At 37.9% G+C, this 25,143-nt stretch overlaps 1 protein-coding gene across 1 annotated transcript in view; it reads right to left on the bottom strand.

Annotated features, from left to right (window-relative positions):
- The window catches only part of rptor (regulatory associated protein of MTOR, complex 1), a 221,095-nt gene that overhangs the window by 124,592 nt on the left and 71,360 nt on the right, over positions 1–25,143 (bottom strand). The window contains exons 6-7 of the mRNA XM_055221347.1: positions 13,668–13,814; positions 3,804–3,979 (exon numbers count right to left, since the gene is read on the bottom strand). Coding sequence (XP_055077322.1) covers positions 3,804–3,979; positions 13,668–13,814 — 323 coding nt within the window. The remainder of the gene's footprint in view (positions 1–3,803; positions 3,980–13,667; positions 13,815–25,143) is intronic.

Genomic DNA, 25,143 nt, shown 5'->3' with positions numbered 1-25,143 from the left:
ATTTCAAAAGATGTTATACTGAGCTAAAATTGCAGAGCATGTGTTTACATATGGTGTAAACTGGCAATCAATTTTGAATGGCTGACAAAAATTAATAGCATGTTATTTTTTTAAAACAGATATTTTGCCAACAGAAATATGCTTAAATGCTGAGGTTTAAGTATCAAATGTGAAAGAGTGCAGAACTATCACTATACCATGGGTTTGTACCATTTTTATGATTTTTTATATTTTATTTTCAGTTGCATACAGTTAAATTGAGAATGGGGCTCGAATGTGGAGGTTATAAAATGACTAATGATGATTTTGAGTGATAGTGGCAGCCAGTACAAATGTCACACGGATCGCAACAAAACATACACAAACCAATCTAATTAAACACAACCTTACACCACACTGACAGTAATTTCACTATGTTTATTCTCCTTTAATAACTCCACTATAATTGCTGCTGGTGCATGCAAAAGGGTCAGTACAAAACCCTGAAGCGTAGCATTTATTTTTGGATTTAGGGGGCTGGGGTATTAGGAAATCATTGGTTCAATATTGTCCGGTGGGCTCATAGCTTCCAGTCCAGTCCAGAAATGGGCTGTTGAGGAAGCATATCAATATTAATGGCATAACTCAGAGACCTCATTATGCTGAAGGTCAGAGCAGAGCCAGGATTTAGAGTCGCAGGAAGATAAACGCAATTCGGCCATTTTTATGACAGAAAAGAAACATTTGACTGCTGTCCGGCCTGTCCTGAGGGGAAGTTGTCAATGTAACTTACGTGGCTTTCTAAGCTCGAACTTACCATATATTTATAGATGGGAATAAAGCTGACCTCAAACCAAACACATCGCATTACGTAATCATTTATGACAAGGGGAAGAAGGAATAGTAAATGAGGAGGCATTCACCTCAATTAAATATATATTTGATATGATAGAACCTGATTTGAAACTTTAAAGTAACACTACATGACCTGTGATGTTTGACAGTAATGCTTTGAAAAGAAAATTTTGCTCAAACAAATTTGGATAAGTATAATCTTTGCCAGTTATTGACTGACTAAATTAGAGGGATGCAAATATTGAACACCAAGACCTGGCCAAATAAGAATCAGGTTTATAGAGATGCAAGCTTGCAAGCATAAAATAAGGATGCATGTTTTTCTACATTTTTATTCAGTGTGATAAAAATACAAAAAAACAAAAAAAAAACATAATTTAAGCCTTTATTGGTTAAAATGTCACATACTTTATTTACTAAACAAAAAAGTTAACTAAAGTGAACATTATCAAACACTAATAAAAGTGTGTGAAATTGCAGTGATGCACAGCAAGTCAGAGATTACCTTTTGTTCATTATTCCTCATTGTTACCAACACATCCCAATCTTTGTTTTGGTGTGGTATTGGCAACAGGGAGCACGCTGCCTTTGTTAGTCACCGACGACAACTTATGCAAGACAAAGAATGAATAAAGAAACTTGTCTACAAAGGGTCTATGAGGGTCTGGCCAGGCTTGACAAAACTTTAGAGAAGTGCTTGTTCATAAACACCACAGTCTGTAACAAAGTAAAAGTGCATAATAGTACAAATTCTTAAAGTTGCACTATGTAACTTTTATGGGTCTGCCACCTGCTTGTATCCATGGAGATGTTATTGCTTGGCTTGAAATGTTCAATAATATAGCCTTAAAATCATCTCCAAAGAGACAAGCAGGTTGCGCAACACCAGGCCAAGTTACAGTTCAGATCTGCTGTTTTTCTGTACCTATTACTCTGTGGAGAGGCTCCGCACACAGTAAGAATGCATCCTCCACAGAAAAGTTACATAGTGAAGCTTTAGTAATTTTACACAACCTACAACAACACTTCAATGCTGTCTAACAACTACAAAGCTTACTAATTATCTTATTATTATTAGCTTGAAGAAAACCTAGATGGTAGTGGGCTTACAGTGGAGGAAGTGGAGAAACATGCTAGCGTTAAACATGAATGACGTACCTCGTTTAGAGAGAGGTTTGAAGCCGGTGGAGGGGACATGATGTAACCCCCTTTGGCTACCAGTGCAAGCCCCAGCCCCCCACACAGCTGACAGCCTGATGCAAGATAAGCCACTCTCTGCTCCCCCTCAAAACAAAGGACGACTTCTTAAGTTGTGTGTTGTTTCTTTGAGGATACAGTATTTCTCATATCCATTATTTGTTCCACAATATTTTATCTTGTTATCTCAGTGGGGTTTTTTTTTCCTAATCTGCACACAGTGGAGCACATCTTGTCCTTGTAGATTTTACTCGGATTATCATTAAGAGACCAAAAAACTGATGAATACGGTTCGGAAAATATATCTTAAAATTCAGGGAGTATACCAACATAATACTGAAGGCACTGTACTTGCTTTTTATTGTCCTAATTATTCACTGCAATGAGTTTACAAGTGTTTTTCAGAGCTCAGAGCAGAGTTTTGCAGTGCAGAAAAGGTGGGTTAACTTTCCATGGCCATTAGGTAATAACCATAGACAATATAAAGAAGTGGACTAAGTGAGTGTGACGTCACCCATAGCATTCGGCTCCAGTCAAATGAAGCTCACTTAGGCTACAGTTATAGGGGCGAATTTGGAGCAGAGTTGCACATTTGGAATTCTGGCCATGAGTATCATAGCAACCAAAGAGCCAATCTGGAGCAATACTGGAGCAATACACCTGCACCGCTGGTTTAGCAGGGAATGGGCACTTAGCAACACTGTCAATCAAACCTCAATTCTCAGGGAAAGAAGGCACCATATTTGTCTGCTATTAATGTTCATATCTTGATTCATGGACAAAATAATGAAATAAACACCAGAATCATGTAGAACAGGTCAATACGAACAGTTTAAGACCAAAATGACGAGCCCGACAGCAGCAGTTACAGAGAGAGGGGAGACAAATTTTCAATGTAAAGTGGTTTGAAGCCAGAGACAATGGAGCCAGAAGTGCACCCATGATCACTTCCTATTTGGAACGTGGTGGCTAGTGTGTTAGCCCTATGTCCATTTACAAATATAGTCAATGGTAATAACACAACATACTATCATTGCTAGTTTATTATAGTGTGTAGAATGTATACCATGAACTGTGACACCAGCTGTTTTTCTGTACCTATTACTTTGTTTGGCCTTTTATGGTGGCAATGAGTAGTGTGTTAAATGCAACTGTGTGTGTTATTCAAACTATCGTAACTGCTTTTTTATTCTCTGTTAAAATAATAATAATAATGCTTGATATACAGAGTGTAACAAAAAAAAAACGAATTACAGGCCCCTTGCTGCAAATTGACACACAAAAAAATAGTATTCTATATTTAAATAAGCAAAACTAAAGTGCTACTACTTAAAGTCATAACGAATGTAAAAGAGTGTGGAATGTTTCTCACTATCCCTGGAGTAGGCGTTGTTCAAACCTACACCTCCTACATATTTAATAGCAGTGAGCAGTGTTTTTGCTGTGGCACCTCTTGTCGGAGCAACACAGATTTGTTTATGAACTGTTAATATAAATGAGTGCATCTAGTGTCCCTGTATGACTTTTGATTGTTGAATAAAAATTTAATATTAGCACTAATTTATATTTGAAAAGAATTTGTGTACTTGTGAGGTAGATTAGGATTATTTTCTTACACACATATAATGATATCAATTTGAATACAAGGCAGTCATAGCCACTAATAGTTACCAACGTAGGCCATGTAATTAACTTTTTTAAAATGGATGTATAAAATGTGAATGTAAAATGATCACTTAAAGTACAATATCAGTATAGAGAGTCATCCTTACCAGCGGAGAGCAATCGTGATGGGCGTGGTGAGGCAGGAGGTGAAGAGGTCAGCAGGGAGGTCAGGGTTCATAGGTAGCAGCTCGCTGGCTTCGCACGCCGCCAGCTGGATACAGTTCTTCATAGAGGGTGGGAGGGGCATCTGGGCCAAAGGGTGACTGGGGTTAATCGCTGCAACCTGTCCAGAAAAAAAATATGTATATAATAGTTTGTTTTAAAATCATTATTTATTTATATAGCACATTTTACAAACAAAACTATTTCTAAAGGGCTGCTTAAAGTGGGACTAAACACCTAAAGTCTGCCCACAACCACATTTCAAATAGAGCTGATAAACTGGACTGTACCTGGAGGACTCAATAGAGAGTGAGGAGAAAGGAGGAGTGAGGTTTGGAGGTATAAGAACAGTGTGATTGGCCTATTTTTTCAAACTCCACCCCTGCAGCCAGGTGTTTGTAATCAGAAACACGTAGTTGTAATCAGGGCAGTCTGTGTGATGTCACCAAGCACTTACAAACGCAGTGACCACTAGAGCCACGACACACATTTTTTGTACGTTTTTGACCAGAAAGCTGCAAATATACCAAGTTTGCACAAAAAATACAAAAAAAACAACAACAAAATGAACAGGAAACACAGGGTGGTAGGGGTCGAGAGAGTGGAGATACGATGACGGGACATGCCTGAATAAACAGGGCTTCTGGGTAATTAGAGGTGTGGTTGAGGTGAGCTGTGGTTTGCTGGAGAGGAGCAATAAGAGGTTGAGGTACGGTCCTGCTCCTAAAGCTCAGTTATTTAAGATTCAAAGTTTGTATAAAAAATTTCATAAGTGTTTACTATTGTGGATTGGATTTTGTGCCAAATATTCAACTTGTGTTTGCAATTTTAATCTTGTACTGTGTTTCAGACTCACTTAGCAACAAGGTGAAAAATGCATTTGTTTTTCCAATTATATTTGAAGGCTTCTTCTGCAACTACAGGACTCAAAGGAACGCTTTGTTTTACCAATTTAACTCATACAAAAGTACAAACAAAGAAATGTATTTGGTGTAATTTATCTTTTTGAGATATTCAGAACTATAAAAGAAAAATTCAAATCCATCAACTGGACAAAAAGTTGTAGGAGTGTAGCTGTTTTGCTGCTCATCTAAGCCGGCTCTTCAGTTTTGGTCAGATTACTGGTGGACACTGCAGACAGATAGATATAAGGCAGTGTCCACTAATAATCTGACTTTTTGTCCAGTTGACAGACTTGAATTTGTCTGGACAACTGAGGGATTACACATATTTACATATTCAGAATTGAAAAAAGACGTCTACTGAAATCATCAAGTTGTGCATTTTACCTGATACACCTGTATTATTGCCAACACCAAAAAAGGCTTTGTTTTTGCAAGCATAATAATGGACTACAATGGACTACAATGGACTACAGTAACTAAACAAAGCAAATCAGTCTCATAGATAATAAACTTTGATAATGTGAAGTGTGAAGTTGTACAAATGTCCAGCAACAGGTGAAGACTTTAGCAGCCTCTAACCTCCCACTCCCGCCTCCTCACTCTCTTTACACTCACAAGCTGTCCACAAATATTTGGATTCATTATTTCTTTCCAAGTAAACTTTTCCCATGTATTAGTCATCAAAAGTGTGCCAAATGGTCAACTTATTTTGTATTTATCATCTTTCTATTTCAAAGTTAATGGATTTTAGAACAACTCACAACAAGGTCAATGAGGTGTTAGTATCGTTTGTTATGATTATTACTTTATTAATCATCAACACCTAATTAAATATCATTGAATGTGCTACTCTTCACTGTGTAACCTAGATGGGACTGATTCATAATTTTATCAGAGAGACAATTATTGTTTTGCAAACCAGTGGAGCAGGGCTGTGCAATTAATCAAATCATAATTGAAATTCTATCATTTCTAATCGTCGATTATCAACTTGGTCCGTAGTCAAGTCTCCTGGTTTTGAGAGTTCAGCCAGATGTCTAATTTGTGTTTTAAATGGCAGTTACTCAAAATCTGAACTATTTATGATCATGTTAAGTCTTTTTTAATGATAGTATAATCAAATAAAAAATCATGATCAATCAATTCAAGGAAATTGTACAGTAAAGTGTACTCATAACAACTATCATCATCTTAAAGTAGTAGGTGTAAAAGTACCATTAGCAGTAGTAGTAGCAGTAATAGTACATATTATTTCATGCTTTCAATCTTTAAGAAATAACAACTGAAATCAATGCTTGTTCTACTTCATTTTGAAAGCATATCAGCTCTGGAGTTATACTTTATTGATTAGATTTTTCTCAAGAAACTGCATCCTTTTAGGCTTAGCAGGTGGTCTTTCTCTTCTGTGGTAAACAACCCTCTTAAAATAGTGGTCGATTGCTCCCATGGTTGATAATAGCCAAGGTAAGATGTAAAACTTTAATTATAATAGAAACTCTTGATATTTATGAGCTCATTTGGCTGCTGTATTCCTGATTTGTTCTCTGGGAGTTTAATATGGTTCAGTCTTTGGCAGAGAACATTTTAATGAGCTGTGTCTCTTAATAGAAGCACTGATCCAAGTTTCTCTTTATCAAACCAGACCGCGGTGTTTTCTATTATTTTCCAGCTTTGCTAAATTTAAGAAAGGCATTATGGTGAAGATTATTATGTAATTAGCCAAATGTTTTTTTCCCATATCTTTGTTTATGAAAAATTAAGTGCGTCATGTTTTGTGTTTTCTAAATTACCAAGATGCCCAGGACTTAGGCACTGAAAAAACATTGAAATGAGTCAAACTTTATCATGAGATCACATGATTCTGGATGTTAATACACAAGTAATAGCCACAATCTTGTGCAGGGCATCTGACATACAGTCTATATACAAAATAATGAATTAGATTAAAAAAAAAGATGTGAATTATGACAATATCAACAAAATCGCACACGGATCAGATCAAGATTTTTATCTCCATATCATTCAGCTGCAACTCAAAGTAATTAACTGCTTAATTAAGAATATGATGGCTTTCAAACTGTATGTGTTATTAGTTTACTCTTTGTACATAGAGGTGGTAAGTTACTTTCTTCTCCAACCACCTTTCCAATCTATCTAATCTATTTTGTTTGTTGTTTTCTTACAAATGGCTTGACTATATCCACATTCTGCAGAGAAAGCATTTGACTATTTTACTCCACATATTTTTGAATCATACAAAGCAGAGAAATCACTCCATAAGTGTACGAACCTTAGACACATCTGTTTACATTGACTCTGACTCACCTTAGCCACTTTAACCATTCATGCTCTAAGATCAGAGCTCAAAGATGAGCCCAAACTATCAGATAAGAACACAGTTTGTTAGATATTACTTTAGAAAGAAAAAAAGGAAAAATTGTTAAAAAGCAAAAATTGATTTTGAGAATTGAATCTGATCCCTCTACAAGTTTTACATTTTAGACTGATGGAAGTGAGGCTGCTAATCTGCGCCATCAGCTTCTTCAATCACTCATACAGTCACAATCATACTAGGCAAAGTGGTTGAAGTGTCTTGCCTAAGGACGCAACAACAGAACTTGATCCGAGCGAGAATCAAACCTTTGACCTTTGTGTTGGTAGACGAGTGCTCTACCCTCTGAGCCAAAATAGTAATTTGTTTTTTTGACAAAAAAGTATCCTGGTGAGGCTTAACTCTCGTCTTCCTTATAAACAGTTCCACTAATGACTATGCAACAGTGCAAAAAATGTCATTTTTTGTCTTTTAGCTTGTGATTCAGAATAAATAATATAGATTTAGAAAATGCATACTGGCTCTATAACAGGTCATTATCCAACTTTAATAAATGTAAAACATGCAGCAGAGGCAGCAGCCCAGATCACAGTGAGAGACATTATGTATTTACCATGCTGCTCTATATGAGGCTCCTATGAATAAACCATGATACGGAGATTACACGGGAAAAGGGCTTAATTAATGAGAGAGAAATCATGTGTGTGTGTACCACTGTGTTGTTTTATTCTATTGCATATTTCATGGCAAACGTGAGTGGGCGCTTATTGTTGCTTTGCGAGTGGATCGGTGCCAATCTGTAATGTAACTCTTCTTCAGTGCGACTAAACGAGGAAAATTAGACATTGTGAATTGAAAAGGCATGCATTTCTCAGACTGGGAGTGCTGATATTCATAGAAATGGTTGTAATCCAAATGGTAAACATGACAGCAAGGAGTGCAGAGCTGATTAGTGCCAGCCTTCCACTGTAATTATCACATTAGCATATTGTAATCCTGCAAATTACCATGAAAATGATCATGAAGGCTTCCTTTACTCCCCCTGTCCACTGGGGATATATCAGGCTGCAGTTTAATTGCTGGGAATGCCGTCTTACATAGAGAATGAGTGACACTAATAAATGAGACTGCTTCGATAGTGTTACATCAGAAAAGTGAATTAAGACATGGGTTAAATCATACCTGAATACATGCTGAAAAATGAAAACTGCTAATTTAAAGACACTGTAAGTGACTTTTACTCTCTTAAAATTCTAAAAAACAGAACTACTTCATCTTAAGTTAATTTAATTTGCAATGTCCAAAGGATCCTGATTATTCTCCTTACTGACTTTATAAGTGCTTTTCACAACTCTTAAGAGACCACTGGAGTTTTGCTGTGACAGTAATGCTCACAACAACTAGCATATTAACACATACTTCCTGATTATCAGACAATAAATGCTTTTTAATTAGATGCAGACAGTACACGGCAGACTTATTTTCATCCCAAGAGCTGCTTTTGCATTATATGTGTACTAGGAAAAGACAAATTTTGTTCAGATGCACAGGGGGAAAAATCTGGTGGAGAAATGTAGCATAAGACTGATCCTGCAGGCTTTTCTAGTATTTTATTACTGCTTGGATTGAACCAAGATAACTTAATAATAGTTGGATGACTTGACAATATAGTGTAGAAGTTTGTTGCATACATTTGCTAAGGGCATTAAATTACACTGTGAACCTTATTGTATTACTAAAGTGGACTCAAGATTTATACCTCAAAATAAACTTTAAAAAGGCACTGTACCTATTTTATACAGTCTTAAAAACATGAAAAATAGAACTACTTCAAACTACTTGAAACTGTTTTCATAGGTCATACCTCACTTCTCTAGCACCCCAATTATCCACCATGATGAGTTTTTAAGCACTTTTCACAACCTTCAGAGGCCAAAGCGGAGTAACAACTAACATAGTAATGGGTTCACAGACAATAAAAACACTCTTTAATTAGATACAGACAGAGCCGTCTTATTTTGACCCTAAGAGCATTTACAATATCAGTACTGAGGCAAGTGTACAGCCGCTTTAAATTAGACTGATTCAGACATTACCATTTCAAAAACACCTACAGTTACACGATTTTCAAGTTATGCTTCTGTCTAACTGCAACGTATTCTACTAAATGTGTATATGTGAATATTTTAATGCTTATGAGAGTAGTTTTATTTAGTTTCCCAATACGGTGTTTTAGCCTTTGAACTAGGGCTGGGCAATATGGCAATCAGATTTAATCATGATCAGATCCCTGTGACAATCTGCTAGTTTGGTCATGTCATTATATTATGATTCACAAATTTTCTCTTGAATGCCGTTCTATGTTCAAACACAGCCTCTTTTCCCCACCTACTTCTCAAATTGAACAGCTTCTTCATGGTTGAGTGAAAAACAGCTAGATATAAAGTGTGAACTTTGACATCATCTGGTTAAAAGAAAATTAGGATTAAATTTTTTTTGCCATATTGCCCACCCTTACGTTCAGCTGTAGCACCTTTCATTAAAACCTCACAGAATCCTGGCAGAAGTGGCGTGCTTGATTTTCAACAGCTACAGGAAGCGATGAGATATTTAAGAGAAAGCATCATGCCCTATAGGTGACACATACTCCCTAGAGTGAGAAGTATGACAAAACACATCCGGTTCCCCTCTGCTCCTTCCTCACTCATCTCTTCTCTCTCTAAAATCACTGCTTCTCAAAATAAACCCGCCCCCTGCGAAATGGAGCAAAAGCACGAAGTAGTATGTAGCGTGATTTCACCCGGGACCTACCCCCCTCCACCCGTCCACTCCAATCCAAAGAGAGGAGAGAGGTGTGGGCGGTGGGGACTCCCTGCTCAGACCACTTCCTGCATGTTTAAAAAGCCTCTCTCTCTGTAACTTCCATTACCACGGCGATGTGTACTTCCCGGACGTGAAGGTGAGGGGGGACAGTTATTCATGGGGAAAGATCCTTGGGGACATTATGTACTGTACCAGGTCTTAAAGGCACCGTAATCTTTGGGTAGGGCTTGTGCTGGCTTTGAGTATAACTGTATGATATGGTATGCAGTAGTCTGGAAATTGCTTAGTTTTTGTTTTGATTTTTTGTTTTTGTTTGTGGTATTTGTTTGATATGACTAAACTTTGATCAACTTTAATGCAGAAATTTCAGGTAAAACAAAGCAACATAAATAGAATATGCTTTAGTTTTTAATTAAGTTGTTTAGTTTTGGTTTGGGTTGAGTTTTCTGTACACATTTGTAGGATAATTACAGCAGCAAGAACTGTTTTTCAACTTGCAATCGACAAGTAAGTTCATGTAGTGGTTACATAACACATTATTTCACCTATTATAATTAGACCATTACTTTATACATTGTTGGGGGTTTTTTTTGTTTTTTTTTTTACCAGCAGTTCATTTGCAAGAATTAGTACATTTTGTTTTTGCATAAGTGTCTGAACCCTTTGGAGTACAGACAAATGGCTGGGCTCTTTCTGAAGCTAAGACTCTGCTCATAGCTTGTTGAGAAAAGATTAATATAAAAATAAAAGTCCTATTACAGTTTTGTGAATTTTAGGGTTATTTTTTTATTTGTGCAGTTGGAGTACAAACTGGTACAGATTGTTCCTAAAATGATTGATTTGTCAGACGGTGGACTTAAATTAATTAATAAAGAAAAAGCACAACTGAATCTTAAGAGGTTAAAAACACATTAAACTGTCAAAAAATCCAAGAACCACACCAAAAAAACAAAACAATCCTAGAACATACAGTGGAGAGAAATTGCTGATTTTAGCCATCTTAAGCATTTCACACAAAGTTTGCAGTGAACTCCTCCTCACAGAGAAGAGTTGTCAGGAGGCCGCCCTGGTGCTGCTGCTGTGACCTCCAAAGAGACACGAGTTTGAAAGAGTCTGTGAGGAGCGCCCTGTCAAACACTGCATCCACTCAGCAGTTTGTCTCCTCACCTCTCCCTCTCCACAGCTAACAACTGCAGCTCAGACTCCTGCTCTTCAACGCTCTTTGCATCACTCTCTCAGCATCTCTTTATTTCTTACTCTATCTCTTTTCTTCCCATCTACCACAGTCTCTCTCTCTGTCTGGCTCAGTTTTTCTCTCAGTCTACCTGTCTCTCTTTCGTCTATCTGTCTCTCTCTCACGTACCTCTGTCCCTTTCTCTATCTACCCGTCTCTCTCTCCATCTACCCGTCTCTCTCTCCATCTACCCGTCTCTCTCTCATCTACCCGTCTCTCTCTCATCTACCCGTCTCTCTCTCATCTACCCGTCTCTCTCTCATCTACCAGTCTCTCTCTCATCTACCCGTCTCTCTCTCATTTACCCGTCTCTCTCTCCATCTACCCGTCTCTCTCTCCATCTACCCGTCTCTCTCTCCATCTACCCGTCTCTCTCTCCATCTACCCGTCTCTCTCTCCATCTACCCGTCTCTCTCTCCATCTACCTGTCTCTCTTTCTTGTCTACCTGTCTCTCTCCATCTACCTGTCTCTCTCCATCTACCTGTCTCTCGCTCCATCTACTTCTCTCTCTGTCCTTCTACTTCTCTCTCTGTCCATCTAACTGTCTCTCTCCATCTAGCTCTATCTCTCTCTGTCTAGCTCTGTCTCTCTCTCCGTCTAGCTGTCTCTCCCTCTACCTCTGTCTCTCTCGCCGTCTATTTGTCTCTCTCTCCATCTACTTGTCTCTCTCTCCGTCTACATGTCGCTCTCTCCGTCTACCTGTCTCTCTCCATCTACCTGTCTCTCTATCATCTACCTGTCTCTCTCTCCATCTACCTGTCTCTCTCTCCATCTACCTGTCTCTCTCTCCATCTACCTGTCTCTCTCTCCCCATCTACCTCAGTATCTCTCTCCGTCTACCTGTCTCTCTCATCTACCCATCTCTCTCCATCCACCTCCGTCTCTCTTTGTTTACCTGTCTCTCTCCATCTATCTGTCTCTCTCTCATGCACTCCCTCCCCTTTCTAGCGTTCTCTCTCACATCTACTTTCTCCATCTTATTTTTCATCCTCTCCATTTCTCCCTCTCTCTCTCCCAATCCATCTCCCTTTTCTTTCCTTCTCTCCTTCCCTAGCTACCTTCCATTCTCATCTCTCCCCTTTCCCATTTCCTTCCATTGTTCCATCTTCTATCTGTTCACTTCATATCTTTCTCTCCCCTTTGCCTTTTTTCTCCTTCTGTATCCGCCTGTCTCTCTGATCTCTCTCCCCATCTTGTTCTCTCTCTCACTCCCTCACTCTACCTCTCCTTTTTCTCTTCCCTCCCTCTCCACTCTTATCTCCCTCTCTCTCCTGTTCCCCCTTCATTCTGTTTCCTTCTACCCTTCCCTCTCTACCTCTCTCAATCTCCTTCTCATCTCTTTCTTTCTCTTTCACCCTCCATCTTCCTTTCTAACTCATCTCTCCCTATGCGTTTCTCTCACTCCCCCTACCCAACTCTCCATCTACTCTTTACCCCCCCTCCCTCTCTCCGTCTTTTCTCAGCTAATACAGACTAGTTCAAACCTCCCCATGAATAAGTGAGATGAATGGCAGCGCTCTCTCATTAGGATTTCACATAACATGCCATTGCTGGGGAGAGATAGAAAGGGAGAAAAGGAGAAAAGGAGAACGAGAGAAACATAATAAAAAGATGAAGTGCCGAAGAGGCTGTAGTGGAGGAGCCTCAGTCATAACCAGATGCGCATTTGATTGGTTTAACCAGCGCCAGGAAGTTCAATTTTTCTAAAGAGGAAAGTCAAGACACACCTCATGAGTCTGCAATTCAGCAGCAGAAATATGCAAAATGAATTGTTTTTTTTAGTTTGTTAGTATACAAAAACAGTATACAGCACACATTTTTTCACAAAGATTTTCAAGTCTTTATAGTGGAGCTATCCGTTAATCTCATTCCATTTTATTCCTTAGATAAATCAATGGTTTTTTTCAACTGACAGAACATCTAATATTTCATTACTTCATTAATTGCTTTACTTGCCGGGCTAAATAACTTTACCCTTGCACTGGTTTGTCCCTATTTTGAGACCAGTTTAGTCCAGATCTAGACTTGGTTTTGTTCTGATTTAGTCCTGGTTTGGTTCAGGTTTTGTTCCGGTTTTTGTCCCAGTTTCATTCTAGTTCTGATGTGGTATATTTAAGAATGAATGCATCTAATATGGCCTTAAAAATGCTATAATGGTTTTGGTAGCGTTTATGTACGTCAAAATTAGTTAGTGAAAAAAACACCTACACAGACTAGCAAATTACTAATTACTTTCAATCAGTATAAAAATCAATACTATAACATCGTACTTTCTTGAGTCCACTTTACATGTATTTGCATTCAAGCTTCAGCAGCTCTTGGCCAACTTCCATTTTCTCTACAATATGACCACAGATAACCATTCACAGCTAAGTCATGATGACCAAACCTGTGGTGTCTGTTGTCTGTCTGACTCAGATCCCATTTTTGTCCCTTTTTCTAATTATATTCTCCGCACTACTAAGTGTTATGAAGCATGAGTGTTGATTATAGTCTCGTACTGAGTGTACCCACCTCCAGCTCCTGTTCTCTTTGGAGGGCAAACTGCTTGAAGGACTTGACAATGATGCCGGCGTTGGAGCAGTCATAAACAAAGATGGAAGGGCTGCCCATCCACGTCTGCAGGTCATAGATGGACAGAGGGATGTACTGGGTGTAGTTCTGGGGAAAAAAAATACTTCCTTAGATTTTGTTGGGGTAGGAAGTAGAGATGGGACAATAAACAATATCACAATAAAAAGGTAGATTATAATAGTTTGTGGTACATGTATAAATGTGATAATCGATGCAGCCTACTTATTGGCTAAGTATTCAAAATGTTTTCTTCTGGATGACTGTTTTTTACACTAACAGCATGCATGGAAATTATGAATGCTGATATCTGTAACACTTTTAAACTGTCACCTATCTAATCACTTTTACTTTGGACATGATACTAATGCCAAAAAATGTCATTAATGTCGCATGCTCAGTCGAAAGTCAAGTGCAGAACCAGTGTAATAAACAGTACAGATCTTATTTGAAACGTGGTTGATTCTTAAATTCTTGATACAATGGAAACACAAGTTTTCATGGACATTATTGAACTGGTCCATACATGTAAAATTTGACACTGCACTTGTATGTATCACACAGGATTATGATTTTGAGATTAGCTCCACAAATCTTCCTTATTAAACTCTTTCAACTGAAAGAATAATATGTTTGAGTAATACCACAATTTTTGAAGATATTCTGGGGAAAAAAAAAAAAAAATCACCTTAGTTGGGTTCTGACAGAACACACTGAACTTTGTGCCAGTTTATGACTCATGTGGATAGTCCCAGTAATTATGGATATGTAAACCATAAAATATATTTAAACTGCCACAATCTGTCAGTTAAAATGTCCTCCAATTCAAATGAAAACTCTGGGCAGTTTATGTCTACTTGTGATTTTACCATACAGCGTACAGGCTTAGCGTGTTGTTCCGATAGCTCACGTTGACAGATTCCTTTTAATTATTAATAGGGCGTCTGTTTCATGAGGTGTATAGAGACTGAGAGAAATAAGAGAGAACAAAATGTACTCGACAATACAGACACATAGACTGAAGAGAGCTGGTAAAGTATTTTATCTGATATTTAATGGAAATCTAGTCCTATTCAAGCCACACAACAAATCCCTACTGATCCCCCATTTCAGAGCTTCACTTTATTTTGCCAAAAGTACGCATCCCGAATATAATTTGGAGTGAGAGGAGACGGGACAGGGCCCAGGGGTGCAGTGAGGACGTAGAGGTATCGGGGCGGTGTGGACAGCTGCTGTGGATCATTGTGAGTGGGTGCTTACTTACGGGACGGTCGATGAACAGTTTGAGATTTGATGTCTGTTTTACAAGAGAGTGAAAGTGTACAAGACAGTCTAGGTCAAGTTTGGGCCTGAAGAAGAGGTATTAGAAGAGATCGGCTCTTTGAAAAAATCCCAAAGAAAACAAGAAGTTGCTCGTATGATGGTATGGCAATATCCCGCGCAACAGTATAGATGTAAAGTGTATAAAATATAAGTGTTTTAATAATTATTTTAATGGGATATAGACAAACTAGGATACTTGCATGATCCATTACTAAATTGACTTTTCATCTGAATCATTTTAAACAGATATTCTAAGGGACTAGGGACAGACTAACAAAGAAATGGGAGCCTGCATAGAAATTAATCTATTTATGGCTTTTTGTTTCCCATTAGCCAATAGTGAATACTGAATTAAAGTCTGACAAAAATACAGGGAGTACTGACGATGTTGTGATTTAATTTTGATTTTGACTAAAATGGTTGAAGACAATGTCAAAAAACTACATTTTTTTAATTAGTGCATTACGACTCTGCCACCTGCTTGTTTCCATGGAGATGCTATTGCCTTGTCTAGAGTATTCCTCAGTATGGTATTAACTGAATTTAGCTTGCATTTATTTAATTACAGGTGGTACTGCCTAAAAAAATACACTCTTACTGTGAGCGGGGACTCATCTCAATGGATCTGACATGTAACTTCACCTACTTGTCTCCACAGTGATAGATACATACAAAGCCTTACTGTAGAACATTCTAAGAAAACAAAAATACATCTCCATGGTGAAAAGCAGGTGGCAAATGCTCCACCTGAAAACCTACACACAAAACAACAGTCACATGGAAAACTAGACAAAACTGCACAGACTTGTATTAGAAAATCAAACTTTCTCATGTCGTTACATTCCAAATAATTTTAATTTCAGTTTAAATCTTCCATTATAATCTACAGCCTGTTTATACCTTGTTAAAAACCCAGATCTCTCCGTTGACGGTGGGCCGGGGGACACCGTGGCCGTTGTAGTGGAATAGTACTCGCTCCTCTTTGGCGTTTCTCCTCAAAGACGTGCAGAGCTTCTTCACCTCGTCCACCGTGGGGTCCAGGCTCTGCTTGTACCGCGCCTGAAAAAGAAATACAAGCAAAAACACCATTTAACATTTATGTCTGTGGTGAACGGGCAGAGGCCTGATCCTAGAGAGCTGGATAAGTAACAACAACTCATATGAAATAATAATGTCCAACCCATGTACTTCATTCAACAACACTATTTATTTATTCATTTGAGGGTGGCAGTGAGCTAATAACACAGGTATCTGGGCAGGATTTATGGAGGATGCTGTCTTTATTGCAAACAACCAGATGTACTGTGACTGGTGGTACAGTAGGGTCAAATTTCTTATCAAAATATTGCCATCCCTGGACAGTAGTTTCAATATTCAAAAGCATCTAATACAACATTTTAAACCAAAGAGTTTTGCTTTCTCATTGCCCATTCATCTCGTTAAGTGATGAAATTGTGGTATTGTTGTGTTTTTTATGACAATAGGCACGCAGGCAATGCTGAAGGTAAGAAAATGTTATTTCTATTCTATTGTTATGGAACTACCTGAAGGTTATGGGTTGATATTATTACAGTCCCTTAAAAACTATATATTTTGCTAATTGATAAAAGTGTGTGAGCTGGGATATGATTAGTAAATAAACTGTAGTAAAAAAAACAATTAAAAACAAATGCACTAAATACATAAACGGCATCGATCTATATCTATATGAAAAAAGCAGATGAGGAAAAATATTTGATATAAAACATTGTATTCCTTTTTATAAGCCATTTTTAAAAATTGTGCAGTTTTGAGTTTCGGTGCACAAGATGTTTGATATCATTGTTCAACTGTTCAACTTAAATACTAAGGAGGAGTGGTATTTAAACCTAGCCAGGAATCAGGGGGAAAAAGAATCTGGATAAAAAAATTGTAGATCCTTCCTTTGACACAATTTAACATGGTGCAACTTGAAAGTCCACCATGAAATTAGGATAAGATGAATACACAGCTGCAATAGTAATACTTTTCTTTGAACAAAAGTAGTTGTGTAGGGCCGTGTGTGTTCATTTTGTGTGCATTCGTGTTATGCTTGCTTAGGTGCAGAGCTGGTGCGGTGTGCGTGGATGTGAGGGACAGAGAGGTGTCAGCTTGTTATGCAACAGACATGGACCGGTTCGAGCTCTGATTCATCCTCACACTCACCAAGACCTCATATTACATAAGCAACAGGACTCTCCACAAACAGCCTCCTGCCCAGCCACCGGCAACCACTCCAACCGCCAAATTACAACTGCAATATTACAACAACCATGTTACAACCATTGAAAAACATACAAAAAACATGCGTCCTTACTGTACCTTCCATTTCCACAAAACTCTCCTCCTGCTTGTTCCCATGTAAATGTTGTGGCTGTGGCTATAATATTCCACTCTATGGAATCATGCAGTTGGCTGTTGCCTCCAGAAAGTTACCACTTAAAGGAAGGAAGTCCTGATTTAAGAACACTTAGTTACATTGTACTAAGTATAGTAATAGAATGAAGACAAGTAATCCTTCAGATTTAGTGTTTGCATTTCTTTTTGGGTTTCTGCACTTTAGATGTCTGTGTAAAGCTACATTTTGTGTGGTGGCCTTTTAGCTGAATAGTTTGAGAATTACCAACACATGTTTACTTCATTTTACCTTTTCTCTATTCAAGTCTAAAATGGATTCCTCCTTCCCACTCAGACGCTTGTTGCAGAAAGCCTCTCAAATAGCATGACCTCTTCTCTTCCTGTAAGATGTTTTATTACAAACATTGGCAGGAAGGATTATGTTTCATTCACAGAAGCACAGTCACGTCTTCTTAAGTTAAATGTCCACCATTTACTATTCGAGGGTAGCCTGTTGTCACAGCCAGTCACTTATCAAGTCTAAATAAAGACGTGTATCTCTACTGAAAGCCATTAGAATGCACTGCAAAATCCACCTAGACAAATGTCGAGTATAATATAGACTATAGTCAGAAGAGTTAAATGTAGTTTCTGTTCAGCTCTTCAACCAACCCCACTGCCTGACACCATGTGGCCTTACCAGCTTGTCAAAGCCTCATCTCATCAGATCTCAGAAGGTAAACAAGGCTATGCCTGATTAGCACTTGGATGGGAGACCGTTGGGAATACCAGGTGCCACAGTGGGGCGCCAGTGGCAAAATCTGTCATTCTGACACTTCACCCATATTGTGTGGTATGCATGTGGTATGTGTGTGAGTGCGTTGGTGGGGACCGATGGCGCAGATTGGCAGCCTTGCTTTCGTCAGTCTGCCCCAGAGCAGCTGTGGTTACAATAGTAACTTACCACCACTGGTATTCACTAAAGCCTTGTGAATGTCACTTTTTAATATGAATGCATGCTCAAACAAGTATTTTGTTTTGATACTAGTTTTAGTGTCAATTAGTATTTGATTTTCAATACTTTTGACAAGCCTATATCCAATTTGCATAAACATTTGTGGATTTTCCTTGGGGGATATTTTTAAATGAAAATACAATATCATCAATATATAAAAGGTTCTTGCTCCACATTTTGAAGTGCAATATCTGGCAAATCTAAACCCACAAACAGTGTTACTACAATGAAAGAATATGAGGAAGGACTTGATGGTGTGTTCAGTTCAAATACAGTGCAGTGCTGAACTCAACTGCAGTATTCTTCTGTTAAAAATGCCACATTCATGGATACCACGAGTCGTCATACACCTGTGTATTATCTCCATACAGTCACACTGTCACTTAAAGAATAAAATAATGGCCTGTTCATTGCCTGTCACATTAAACCTGATGGAGCAGCTTAATCAGCGGTGCTTTTTTGTGTTTTTTCCTCAGTGTTTGTCCCGGATATGGATGGGTGTGAATTACTGTATGAGAGTAGCACTATGGGACGCCCTGATCAAATTTACTAATAAACGGATAAGAGTCAGTGTCTGGTGCATTGGAAGCCTGGCACTCACAGAGATTATATCAGGAGCAGTGAAGACAACCTAATGCAGTTATGTGCTGTGATATCAGATTTGCTTTCTGTGTAGGAGATAGGGCTCAACGACTTGGGAAAAAATATTGATTGCGATTTGATTTGACATTAGAGTTGCGATTCAGGTTTAATAATGTGGTTCTTTTCAAAGTTTTGATTATATTGCAATTTTAAAATTATTATTCCAGATTATTGACAAAAAAACAAACAAAAACCTGACATGCTGACAGTTGAATGTCACGTGACTGGAGATTTATTACATGCAATGTAGCCTAATTTATGCAATTTATGGGTTTATAATTATATTCAAATATTAAGCCTACTTATAAAAACTACCTAAGAAACTAAGGAATTATACAGGTTTGAATTGATTGAATTCCCTTTTGCAATTATTGGGCTCTGGCCCTTCAATGCAAATAAGTTGTGGCTGAAGTTAGAACATTCACTTGATTCTCTCTGTTCACGAGATGACAAAACAATTCATACTAATATCCGGTTCATCTCTCTTCTGTCTCAGTGCAGTCTCAGATAAGACTTCTCGTTTGTGCGTGCTGCATGTGTATGTGTTAGTGCACTTGCAGGGACTCCCCCCTCGCTCCAGTGCATGGAGCTGTCGAGAGAGAAAAAGAAACTTAAAACCACTACAACTACTGTTTTAATAAAGATGAGGCATAACAGTTGCCCCAAAATGTGTTTAACATTAGATACAAGCTTATTCCCAGTTTGCTGATGCATGGCGGGGCTTCACACACACACGGGCACACACACATACACAGATGTGAGTGACTGTCATTGTGCTCCACATTACACCTCGGTATACCGCAAGTTCAAAAACCTACCATGGCAAAAGATATTGGCAGTAATTGGAAAAGCGATTAATCTTGACATCCCTAGGTGTGACGAGCTGTTTATCTGCTTGTAGCTATGATTTTACGTAAATCCCACTGGTGTTTTAGCAAATCTGTTCATTTACATTCAGGGCAGAAGGCCACATTAAATACAAGAGGCTTGGGCAGATTAGGGCAGTTTCATATTTATGAAGCAGGCTGCTGACAAATGTGAGCATCGTCACTTTGGGAAAATAAACCATATTTGTGAGTCAAAAATGCAGCTTTGTTTTTGGCAACTGAGATGTTACAGAATTGACACATCAACATTTAAAATGTGCTTATTTTGATGGATATGGATTGTTTGGAGAGTTTTGAAAATTTTAAGCTGGTATTGATTGACACAGATCAAATTAATTCATGGCTGTCTGCTGTCACAATAACTTCACAATAACTGAAGGAAACACAAACAATCTTTCAAGTTTACTCTCGCTCACAGCTTTGCCATCTCATATCAGACATGGCATCATTAAAAACGTCCACGCTGTGTTTCTAACAAACACAGTGACATCAGAGTCCTAAAAAAAACTGGATGAATGTCTTTACTCGCGACTGTTGAAAATTGTTCTCCTTTAAACAATGTAATAGTGATGAGTACAAATCCACTGGCACAATTCAGAAACAACTACAATTCCAGCATCATTTGTAAATTTGAGCCAGAAATCACAGACAATTAGGAAATTGCAAAGAATAATTTAAGGAGCATCATTTCCTCTGCAAACAACAACATTGTATCCACTCTTGGTTTGTATAAAAAAAAAACTATAACACTGCAGTTTAAACCCTTTCAAACATTAATTTGAACAGGATCTTGTCTTAAGGCATGAATTGCAATGCAAAAAAAAAAAAAAAAAATCACAGTTGTACTTTGCATTTTCCTCCCAAACAGTTCTCAACAGAGCTGCAAGATTACTGTATTACGACTATAAGTCACATTTTTTTCATAGTTTGGCCGGGGGTGCAACTTATACTCAGATGCGACTTATATGTGAAATTATTAAAATACAATTTCACATCTCCGTTATTGTCACACTGACAAACACACAAGGGCACTCTACATGATCTACTTTCAGAGTTGACAGAGTTCAGAAGCAACACCCAGGATGAAGAATTCAATGGATTTAGTGATTTGGAGTGAAATTGAGCGTAAACCTTTTTATGCTTTAGTTATCTGATTAACTGTTAATATTTTACATTAACATACCAGACACTTATTCAGTTCATTGTCTATGCTTCATGCAGCTGAATAAATATACAGCTAAATGTGTTATGTTAGCGTGTTGTACTGATATTCAGCCTGTTGTTCTCTATTTTAAAGTTATTATTCTATCTTGCCTTTAAAGATAAAATGTCAGTTCTTGGTCTCAGATTTTGTAAAATAAATTTCCCCAAAAAATGTGACTTATAGTCCAGTGCGACTTATGTATGTTTTTTTCTTCATTATGATGCATTTTTTCGCTGGTGTGACTTATACTCCAGAGTGACCGATACCCCGGAAAATATGGTAATCAAAATCAAATTGAAATTGCAATTTCAATGGGTGCAAAAATGTGGCTAATAATAATCTTGTGCTATTTAGGCCCACCCTTGTTTATATATTGAGTGCTGTGTGCAGTGGAACCACAAGACTAAATGAACATTATAAACTTGTGGTGGAATGGCCTTTCTGGTGAATTTTTGTTCATTTAATATTAAAGAGTGCAACAATCCAGCCAAGACGAATAGGATCATTTCTTTTTTGAGAAAGGGGAATTTATCAGAAATTCATATAGAAACTGATAGTAATGGTGGTTATCTTTTACTTCATGCTGCTTTGTATGGCAATTAAGTTACTATAATGAATATGTATGCAATATGTGTAAAATAAAAAGTGATTGAACGACTTTTAAAGGTGAACAAAGTTGGGTGATGTAGTTTTAAGCACGGCATTGGACACCTTTGAAAGTCGGCTTAAAAACCTTAACATCTTGCACTCTCTCTCCCTTCATCGGTGTGATATCTGATTAGGCAATTAACCAACCAGAACCAGGCTTATCATTCTCCTGCTTTTGCAAAAATGTCAACGCTGTGCAAATGGAGGACAAAGTGAGAAGTGAACGCAAGAAGAAGCTGAATCGAAACACCATTTGATCATTTTTTGAGTCTTATTCCTACTGCTAAACATCAATCACAAATCTAATCGCAAATCGTTTAGCGGAGCCCTTCTTCTCAAACATGGTATTTAAAACTTGGAGACCTAACAGCTTTCAGATGATTTTCTCTTGTCTGGTCTACCTCCTGAGTGTGCCTCTTGTTTAGCACAGACCTGTAGTCGCAGAAACCACCTGACTCACATTCATCAAGGCCACAGGAACCAAACTCTAGTTAAGAGGTATGTTCTGTGCCATTTATCACTGTGTCACTTCCTGTCCACCGCCAACCTTTTCAAACTACACTTAGCATTTAAGACGCAATTAAAACCCCTGATGATGCCCTAGCTAACAGCCTCTCCTTCTGGCACCAACTTTGCACAGTTAATACCTTCGAATGCAACAAATAACTATGCATGATTCTTACAAAATCACTTGACAAGAAATGCTGCTATGACTTTAAAGTGACAGTGATGAAAAAGGCTGCTTAATGAGTGCATGCCTTTTATCTGTGTTGCTTTGAAAGTGAATCGTGTGAACTAAAAGAAAGAAATTCAAATATCAAAGGGCATGTTTAGTTCGATGACAGGCAGTCGTCAGCGCAGAGAGTACAGCTAACATTGGCTTCTACCAATGTGGGCCTGACAGATGCAACATGTGAACAGCAGTAACTGATTCGCCTGTCTGAACAAGAACTAGAAACAACAGAAATATCACAGCACATGAGCAGAACAATAAGCAGGAAAAATGAAATAGAAAAATGAACTCTGAGCGGTAACCAGTGAAGTGCTAAAAACAACACCTACTTTTAGAATCAGTCAGAAGATCGCCCTTAAGTTAAAGGTTTTATATCACTGGGATCTGTTGATTTACCATAGCGAGCGGTATTCATCTCTAGATTTCTTAAAAAAAAAAAAAAAAAAAAAAAAAAAGCTAGCCGATTTCGTCAATTTCCGTTTAAGTTTGCTTTCCAGAGGACCGGGGAAATTTGAATGAACATTTTTCCTGTTCCCAATTAGATAAAGCAATGCACAAACACTGTCGAACCTTAGGGCACGGACTAGTAGTTAAATAGTTTCCTGTAAAAAAATAAATTAATGAATGAACCTCAAGTTGAACAAAAAATAACAACTTTCACTGGATGAGAGGAGTTGATATTAACTTTTTTTTTTTTTTTTCATTGATGGCATGCACCACAAACTGAAGTAAAGTTGTAGTCAATTTGAATAATTAACTTTTTTTTCGTAAATTGTATAAGTAAATGAAATTTCTCAGATGTAATATAAATTTGAGGTTCTTTTTATGATTCTGTAAACATGGTCATCTCTTCTGCTTCATTCGACTCACTTCCTCATGACTCAAAACTGACCTGTTCAAATAATCCTACACCACATAATCACACTGTCATCCACTTTTGTACTGTATTTCTTTTCCACCTGTTTTAATGTTTTTAACTTGTGCATGGTACAGTTCAGTGTTTTGAAAGGCACTTGTAAATAAAATGTATTATTCATTACTCTTCTAAAAATCTGGAAAAATGTACCAATATGTCCAATACCAATACATGAAATATAACCATACATGAATATTAGAATTAATATATTACAAACCTTTAAGAAAAGCTGAAACAGGACTGTATTTTAGACTCTTTGATTCAATATTACACCATATCTAATCCACTGCCTGTGACAGCCCATTCCAATAATGTGTGAGGGGACAGTATGCAGGAGTGTGACGTCAATGCTGACATATTTGGGTCTCTCAGGTCAGAGGAATGACGGGTTGACAGCAGACTGCTCACTGGTGATAATGACAACAGGGCAGACAGCGGCAGGATCCAATAACACCTTTCTGCTCATGTTATTGTACACTGACGGAGGCTAGAGAACAACCAGACTATTGGTCGACTTATTGTTTAAAAAACTGTATTCCCCAGTGTAAAGTGTAAAGCCAAAATTTAATCTGAAGTCATCACAAAGTGCACTGAATAGTTGGCATCTTGTATTGACTTCAGCAGGAGTATTGCAGTAGATAGAAAGAAGGAGGTGTAGGTGGGTTTGAAAGAGGCCTTGAATGAACCGCAGTAATTAGATCGTCATAAATTAATAATGTTTTTGTTGGAACGGAGCAAAACCATGCATTCATCATTCAAAAAGACAGACAAGGACAGACAGAATTTTTTCATTAGCTCGGGTTTTTAAATCAAATTCAGTTACCTTCAGATTTATTTTCATAGTTTTAGTGTGTGCGTGTGGGTGTGTGTGTATGTGTGTGTGTGGTGTGCGTGTGTTATTAATTCAAAATATTCAGTTCATAGGGCACATGTTAAGTATATGTTAGGAAGCATAATACATACATAATACATAATACAACACATTTTTGGATATAAACCACAGTCTGAGCCTGTTTTTTTTTATATAGACCTGATGTTATTGTTTGCAAGGGGAATTGAAACACCACAATAATCGCTGCCTTTATAATTTGCCAATTGGACCAATCAAATTGACAAAGTGACAACTCTAGCTGTAATCTACAAAACAGTTTCATATTATTTACAAACTTTTATGAACTTAAATGTTAAAATTGTAAAGAGAAGCCCATCCAAAGTAAGAGTCTGAAAAGTTGAGAATTTGAAGAAACTATACAACAGATGTCCAATGCACACGGGCCATCAGTGCAGTTTGTTATGGTAAACACAAGATGCCATTTCCCTGCCAAGTTCAACAGGGTTCACACATTCAGATATATCTGTTAACGACTACATCTGTGTAACAGTAGGGGGCGCACAAGCCGTTACTTCCCTGGTGACAAAGACTCCACAGGGAGCTGGTCCAGACTGAGTCAGATCCCAGCGGGACCCAAAACCACCACGTCACCTCCCCGTCCTGCCACCACACCTCCCAAATCTGTATCTATAAATGGTGTCTGCTGGAGCTGGATTAGACATACATTACATTAGCACTTGATATCACCATTTTATAGTTAAAGGTGCACTATGTAACTTTTGTAGTGTATAGCTAACGTCTCCATGGGCTCTCATTATATATAAAAAAACAAACTGTGGTTTAGGTTAATGAACATGTAAAATA

Source organism: Periophthalmus magnuspinnatus, chromosome 1 (genome assembly GCF_009829125.3).
Source record: "Periophthalmus magnuspinnatus isolate fPerMag1 chromosome 1, fPerMag1.2.pri, whole genome shotgun sequence".
In the NCBI taxonomy this organism is placed as follows: domain Eukaryota; kingdom Metazoa; phylum Chordata; class Actinopteri; order Gobiiformes; family Gobiidae; genus Periophthalmus; species Periophthalmus magnuspinnatus.
The sequence above is the reverse complement of the archived record's forward strand: the minus strand, read 5'-3'. Positions and strand labels throughout refer to the sequence as shown.